General features: G+C 42.7%; 1 protein-coding gene across 6 annotated transcripts in view; it reads right to left on the bottom strand.

The window, feature by feature from the left end:
• Positions 1–5427: 5427 nt before the first annotated feature.
• Positions 5428–8278, bottom strand: part of PIEZO2 (piezo type mechanosensitive ion channel component 2) — a 287609-nt gene continuing 284758 nt past the window's right edge. For all 6 annotated transcript variants that reach the window (XM_064705839.1, XM_064705833.1, XM_064705836.1 and 3 more), the window contains one exon: positions 5428–7699. In XM_064705839.1, the coding sequence (XP_064561909.1) occupies positions 7447–7699 (253 nt within the window). In that variant the 3' untranslated portion in view covers positions 5428–7446. The remainder of the gene's footprint in view (positions 7700–8278) is intronic.

Here is an 8278-nt window from a genome sequence, read left to right as displayed (position 1 = left end):
GTTTTTCTTTATCTTCCAGATATCATGTTGAACTGCAGCCCCAAATGCAAGCAGAATTATTGTCTTCTCTTGCATGTGTGACCCATATCAATACTGCAAGATGAAAAGTTGTAGTAAAGAAGGCTTAAAACGATTTACATGTTGAATAGTTCTGGTGGGAGCCAGTGCATGACTAATAAGGAAAAACTTCAAATGGGTACATCCTCTACAGATCCCTTTTAGAGAAGTTAATTCCTCTGTCTGTTTCATTGCACTTATTCAGCTCCTGATCTGAAAGGTAGAGAAGCTCTTTCCTAAGTCATTGAGCCCTAGGATAGGTTTGCCCCTTCCCAGCTGGTTGTGTAGACAGCATGCTTCCCCAAATCCTTTAATCCTTATTCCTGTAGTTCACATTCTTGTAACTGGAAGTGGAGGACACACACCTCAATGAGCTGTGCTGGGCTGCAGGGAAATGCTCCAGTGTATCCCTCAGAGGCTGCTGGCTGGGAAAATGCCCTTTTCACTGCTCTGCATGCCCTGCTCTTTATTTGATGCCAAGGAGCTTGAGGTCAGTGCATGGGTATCAAAAAGCCTGGCCACAGGAAAAAAGGCACTCTGCCTTAGACTGCAGATGTTGGAATTGGCTTTCCCAGGCTGCAGCCGGGACATTTGGCTCAGAGGTGCTCCCTACAGAGTTCAGTGGAAGGTGGCACACTCCGTTTGGGGCTGGCCACTTTGGTTGGTGACTCTAGCTCTGCCCAGGAGATGTGGGGAAGTATTCAGCACAGGGAGCACCTCCTTGGATGTATTTGGAAGGAGACTAGGGGCCCTTTAAATCTCTGCTTGATCAGCTGAAAAGGAAAGGGATGGCTGGAGCAGAGAAAATGAGAAATGCATCCACCTTTTGCTCCAGCACAGCAGACTCAGAATCTGTCAGAAGCCCTGATGGAGACCAGTGCCCTTCCTCTCCTTTGGACCCCAAAAAAGACCACCACCAATTTTTTCTTTAATTTTTTTTTTTAACTGAAAGCTGTTGAAGTAGCTACATAAATCCCACAGACCTGGTGCAATGGCTGTGGAGTCTTGTCTAAGCAAAACAAGCAGGAGAAATATTACTTCATCAACAAAGTACTCAGAACATGTTTTGAATCCATACATCATGAGCTAAGCACCAGATGGGCTGGCTGAGTACTGTAAAAGAAACAGGTCAGATAGATAAACATCTGATAGATAGGATGATTCAAAAAGCCATCTGAAAATGCATTTTGTCTCCTTGCTCACAAATAACCTTCAGTCATTTTGTTTTGCAATGAAGTGCTTTCAGCTCTGCTAGATTTCCTTAGTTCTTTCATTGTGTTTTTTATTGGGGTGAGAGTCCAACTGTGCCATTCCAAAGGCCAAACTTTGGTGTCTCCCAGTGGCATATGCTAGTGCAGGAGTGGGAGCCTGGCTGTGCAAGAGAGAGCCTGAGGCTGGATTTGAGCTGGAACCTGGGGAGGAGGCAGGGCTGGCTGGTGCTGGGATCTCTGGGTCAGAGCCCTGGCAGCTCTGAACTTGTGCAGATTTTTAGGGGACAGGGAAGGGGATCTGTGATGTGGTACACGTGAGACCTGATGGCAAGGGATGGAGCCCAGCAGAAAAAGGCACCTTGGTCACAGTAGGCACAAGGAAGAGAGCAAGCAGTGTTCAACCATGCAAAAATGAATGAGTTTTGACCTGTAGGGGCCCCATTGAAACAATCTGAAGAGATTTACTTTGCTTATGTGTCCACCAGAGCAATTGGTAGATAGAAGCATTTCTTGAGTTTTTTTCTCATCCAGCTATTTGTTCCTTTATCTGTTTTATTTTTTTTTCCCTTCCCCTTTGAATAACAAGACCACAAGCAGCTGCTCATCTCTCAAGCTATCAGCTGTAAGCGCCGTGGTTCTGCTCAACGAATGGTGAGTTATGGAATAAGATTATTAAAAATTGGCATCTTTTGCAGATCCCACTTGCCTTTTAGCAGGCCAGGTAATATGATGTTGTATCAAGCCTGGAGTATTTGGAGTTCATTCTTATTTTGTGACCCTTTTTGAGGAAGAAAATTTTGAAACTTTAAAAGATAATTTTAGAAGGCTTTCTGTGAAAAGGAGGAAAGTACAGTTCAATTTTCGTCCAAAAGTTCCATGTGTTTCCTTTTGATATGCAATGAACTTTACAACTCTTTTCTCTTTTCTCCCTGTGATCCACCCCTCTCTCCCTCCCTCCTGTCCCCAGCATTGTTTAAAACAGGGAAATTTTTTTATAGCTGGATGAATATCTAGTTAATACACTGCCTTGACCTCCAAAGCTTGGGCTCTACAAGGTATTTGGAGATGTCAGCTGAAAGGCTTCATAAATATTTTAACTGCATTACCTCATTCTTGCTGCCATAACATTAAAAATGTGCTTTCCCTGAATGTTTGCTGCAGGAGTCTGACAATCACGTCTGTGTCTGCTGGCAGCTCCCTCTTCTGCCCCAGCACGAGCTGCAGGAGACAACAGCTTGAAATATTAATGAGAGCTAATACAGCAAAATTGTGCTCTCAAAAAACAGAGAGAGAGAGACACATGCATGCCCAGATGCACACTGTCCATGTGTATGTGTGTGTTTGATGTATTTGAACGTGCAAGGCAAGGTGCTAATTTGCAGAGCAGGCATTAGCTGGTGTCCAGCAATGAATGCAGCACATCCAGCACAGCTGGGCTCCCTCAGGCCCTGTGGAGGTGTCAGATTCCTCACACCAAAACCAGATTCCCTCTGAAAAATTATACGACCTCATGAAAGCCTTTGAAGGAGGTTTGGGCTGGAACCACAGCACTGAGGGCTTTATGCCACAGGGGATCCTTGTGGGTGCATTTGTGGCCCCCCACACCAGGGAAGTGATTGTGTGTGATCTTGCTGGTGAGGAGAGGCAGGAAGAGATGGTCACAGTGCATCTGAGCTCTGTGTGTGATGTGTGTCCCTCTAGATAAACAATCCTGGTTTGAGCTTATGATCTGCTGAGTCCAGAGCCTGGGACTAATACAGGGTTAGTGTTTTCATTTTGTGCATTTTGTTAAGCATATCAGTAATTTCTGCACATTGAAGAGGGATCGTTTCCTTCATACATGAATATTCCTCCAGTTACTCTTAAGAGGAAAAGAAAGTCCTTTTCTCTTAAAACGAAAGGAAAGTCTGCAGTCTCCCTGGTCATCGGCCAGTGTCCAACTAGTTTTCTTCATAGCAGAAGATATTTTTCATTAGATTTCTGTTTTAATAAGAGCTCTAAATGGCAGTCAGTGGAATTGGCCTTGGGAAGTACCTGTCAGGCCAGGAGAGGCAAGGAGAGATGTTTGGTGGTCCCTTCTACGGCTTGATACTTGTGCAGCACGTTCCTGAGACAAATCTTGAAGTTAAGATGTGAATGATTTCTCATACCATGAACTTTATCAACTTGAAACACAAGACTGAAGGATGAATCATTCTCACTGAATGATTCTGAATACTTGTTTCTTCTCCAGCTCTTTTTCTGCTGTCTTAAGTGGCCACCTTAACTCTTAATATAACCTAAAAACACCTGCAGCCCTTCAGTACAGTGGGTCAGGGTTGTACTGCACTTGTAGGTCCTGCTCCCTTGGCTGCTGAACAGGATTTTGCCTTTCCTATTGCATGTTCACAGGTTGCCTTTCTCTTGTTCTCCCCAAGCTTTTAATAAAGCATTGGATTTCCTCTGGTTTCCTTCCTCAAGAAGGAAGCAACAAAGTCTGATCTAAAACAGCCCATATGCACCCAGAGTAGAAATTCTGTTTAAATATCACATAATGCCAGGCAGAGCAGCCACAGTCTTTATCTATCTATCTATCTATCTATCTATCTATCTATCTATCTATCTATCTATCTATCTATCTATCTATCTATCTATCATCATCTATATCAACTACCCAGGGATTAACCAGTTTACCAAATCAGGGAAAACTGTGAAATCTTTAATTACACAAGCAGTGCAAGCTGAACCTTTTGCCCTGTCACGCAGGCATGTGAGAGTTCTGGGATGCCTGGTGGTGCAGCTGGGTGTGTTGTCAAAGCACTTGTCCTTGCTCTGACTTACAAACTCACACCACTGCCTGCGTAAGCACATGCAGGTTTCTAAATAGAGCTAAGGAAAACAAAACTGCAGCTGAAATCTGCTTCTCCTCCTGCTTTAAGGAGTTATGTCTGGACTATTGATGGGCAGAACAAGGGACCTAATGCATCGACAGACTGGGAAAGCACACCAGCAGGTTACTTTGCATCTCTGACAGGATCTTAAAATTGTGACATAATTCAGATTGCAAGGGACATCAGGAGATTTCAGGTCAAACCCACAATCCAAAGCATGGCCACTTACAACAGGATGCTTGGGGCTTGATCAGCCAAGGCTGAGGATCTCACAGCTTCTCTGGGCCCTTGCTTCAATGTTTGATTGCCTCATGGTAAAAATAATTTTCCTTTTATTTAATCAGATCTGTCATGCAGTTCTGCAGAGATTGGCTTTTATGCATCTCACCATCAGGCAGCTGTAGGCACCAATAAGCTCTTCCATGGGACTTCTCTGTTGTAAGGCTGAGCAAGCCCAGCTCCTGCAGCCTCTCCTTGCATGCTGTGCTCTCAGCTGCCTGCTCAGTTCACTATGTCTATATCTTTCTTGCACTGGAGCCCCCAAAGCTCCATGCACTTCTCCAGGTGTGGTCTCACAAGTGTGAAATAGAGGGGACTAATAAATTTCCTTGACTTTCAGCTGTGATCCTGTAAGTAAAGCCCAGCATGCTGTTGGTTTCCTTTGCCTCAAGAACACGCTGCAATTCCCACCCCGGTCTTGTCTCTTTTTATTCTAAAGCTGTTCCCAACCCATCTACCTAATCTGCATTGCTGTAAGGGTCAGTCTGCCTCAGAGGCAGGATTTTTGTGCATTTGCCCCAGTTCATGAAGTACCTGGCAGATAATTTCTGCAGCATCCTGAGATCTGCCTTTGAAGGAAGTCCTGCCCCTGCTGTTGCAGCTGCCCAGCCCACGCCCCAGGAGAGAGCTGACACACTCATGTCATTGCAAACCTCCCCAGACCGAGGCTCAGTGAAGTCCCCACTGCTGAAAGGGCACTCTGCTGTGTCCTCCAGGATGTTAATAAAGATGTTAGATGGTACTGGTCCCAGTACTGACTACCTAGAATGCCCCTGGAAATTGGCTGCCAGTTCAACTTTTTCTGGACAGCTGGGCTCAAAGGATGGTCTGGTACACTCCTCACCCATTGCAGGCAGCTACTCAGTCCAGATCAGTGATTTGACTATAGGCTGTTTTAAAAAGAAATAAATTAAAAAAAAAAAAAACACAACAGAAGAATCCTTTTATTTTCAAAGTTTGATCAATCCATGAAAGAAAGAGCAGCACATTTTTTGCAAAGCCCAAATAACTGTACAGCTCGTTCTGAAGACAGATTTTTCCCAACAAAAAGGAAGTGCCTGTTGAAGGGAAGGAACCAGGAAGGGAGCTGGGACCAACTGTGGCCAGCATGGTTCTGCTGGCTGGTACCTTTAGAAACACACTGCATCCTTCACACTTCTCCTTCCAGTGTTCATCTCCTTAAAATCACTGAACACCCAGGCGAGGATCCATCCAACTATAAAAGACATTTTAGCATCCCTGAGTGCTATGTCAGGGCTGTCCTGTATATTTCAATTTTCATTCACAGGATCTATGGAAGAAATGGAGCAAAACTTTGCAGGGGGGAACGATGCCTGGGTACATGAGCAGCCACCTTTTCACTTCAGAGGAAATCAGGTTGTCTTCCAGTGAGTTCCAGTCATCAAATTATTTTATTGTTACAATATCATGAAGCAGATTTTATTTTGTGCACATCAAGGTGCTCAAAGTGTTAGTTTTCACAGTATAGAATGGATGTGACAGCATTTGTCATGGAAGCACTCAGCAGAGTATGTTTCAACTTCATTTAGTTGTGCTGTTTTATGAAGTTCTGCAGTAAAATGTGCCAGCAAATTATGTTAGTTTCTTTCTGGTGATTAACTAATCATTCATATAATAAATAGCAGCTAACTACAAGAAAGAGATTTATTTGTCACAGATTAAGAAGAATGTCAAACTTTTCCCATTTCATGTAAAAAGGCAGAGGAAAAAATACTTCTAAAATGACTTTGCAACATGTGCTTTATTTTAAGTCATTACTGAATCAAAACTACAAGTATATCCTTTTAACATACCCTACCCACTCAATTACTTTTTTTCTCAGTTTTTTTTTTTTTTTTGACATGGAAAGAAACCTACATTGCAATTGTAAATTTTCATGCTGCAATGAGCCATTTGCTTCACTAATAATAGCAATTTTTAAAAAAAAGGGCATTTCTCAAGCTCATATGTATGTCTGTATTTGGGAACTTCAAAAAAAAACCCGTCTCAGATGTAAAAATGTGACTTGGAATATGTAAACATTTTTGTATACCTGAAACACTGGAAGAAGAATATCAGCTAACAGCAAAACAAGAGTTGCCTTAAATCACCGAAATGGGAAAAAGCATGTCATGGGGAGCAGAGAGAAGCACACACTATTCAGTCTTTAAAGGGTTATAAGAAATGAAGTAGCACATTAGGTCATTGATTTCACTTTCTTTTCTCATCCAATGGAAAGCAGTAATGCTGAAGAGAATGGCACAGCAGAACACCCCAGAATTCAATAATTATTCTAGCCATTAGTTAATCTTGACAAAGTGTCAAGTTTCAGTTGCTTTTTCCTGAGAAAAGTCATTGATGTTTGGTGGAAATGTCTCCTGTGACTGTACAAATAAAATAAGGCATTTCAAGAGACTGTTACTTGTTTTCTGACTTGTTTTTACTTTTTTGCTGACAGAGGCTTGTCCACAGTGTCCTTTGTACATCAAAACCTCTACTTTTCTACAAATGAGTATGGCTAGAATGTCTTCAGTTCCCAGTGTGGCCCTGGGTGCTGGGTGTCCTGAAGGCTCGTCAGTGTCCCATTACTGTAGCTTGAAAGTCAGTGATGTACAACAGCATATTGCACAATCCAAACTGTGTGGCTCCAGAGAGGATTAAGAAGGTACACTGGAGTCATCTGTGGGTTCACTCCTTTCGTTTCTCTCTAAGGTGTAAGGGTTGTCTGGAAAATTAAATTAGCCAGACAAAGATGCAAACTTTTTGCTGATTAAATTACAAAGCAGTCCCCAGATTGTAGAGGAGTGGCACATTAAAAACAACAAATCATTCAACCTTCTTCACTGTTGATCCTTAATTTGAAAGGCAGCATGGATTCCTAAGGCCGAAGCTTCCAGGATTCCTTCAGTGAAAAATCATTGCTACCCAGCTATAAAAGGCTTAGCTCTTAAGAGAATATTGTGCTTTTTTTCTTTTTCCTTTAAAATTCAGATTTAACCAACTTGATTTGCAGTGTGATGCCAAAGAGATCAATTAGTTTTTTCCCTAGTCCACTTGATCATAGTCTCTGGTGAGCGGTACAGGAATATCAGTTTGGCATACAGGTCTTCCTCTAGTTCCAGTTCTCCAGTCTCTCGCACCAGGAAAATGTCAGTGCACAGCTTCAGGATTCGGTCTACATTGGGCAGCTCCTCAAACATGATGGAGTGAGAGATCCCACTGAAGAATTCACGGACAAACTTGCCTATCACCAGGACAACTGAGGCATACAATCCCATAATGCTGAAAAGAAACAAAGGAAGAGTTCAAATCGTGCCTCATAAAAGGGCAGCCAGGTGTGAGGAAGCTCATTCACGTGGCTAACTGTAGTCTGTCAGTGGGCTGAACGTCAATTTCTAATGAGGGTCATGTTTCTGCTGTGCCACAGGATGAAGGAAAATAAGATCTCTTCAAACACCTCACAAATCTGGAATCATAAACAGCTGACTGCTGTTTAGCGGCTGACTAAAATTTTTTGACCTCAGTTGCTGATGGTCGCATGTCCTGCCTGCTACAGCTTGGAAGTCACAATTGGAAATCTGACAGCAGCTAAAAGCAAATAATCTGTCAGGTTTAATATTTAATATTTTTTATTAAATGTGTTTTTTGTCTTTTTCCAAGCTGATTCAAATATTTTTATTAAGGTATATGTAACTGGTGACAAACTAACATTTACCGTGATAATCTCTCTATGGGGACTTCTCCAAGATCCTACCAGAAGAGTGTATCTCCTGGGAATGCTTAGTCTCCTGCCTTCCTCTGTCTGTGGAGATGTATTTCATAACTCTGTCACACCCAGGGTCCTGGCTACAAGATTGGGAA

This window comes from Zonotrichia leucophrys, chromosome 2, assembly GCF_028769735.1.
Source record: "Zonotrichia leucophrys gambelii isolate GWCS_2022_RI chromosome 2, RI_Zleu_2.0, whole genome shotgun sequence".
Lineage (NCBI taxonomy): Eukaryota > Metazoa > Chordata > Aves > Passeriformes > Passerellidae > Zonotrichia > Zonotrichia leucophrys.
The sequence above is the reverse complement of the archived record's forward strand: the minus strand, read 5'-3'. Positions and strand labels throughout refer to the sequence as shown.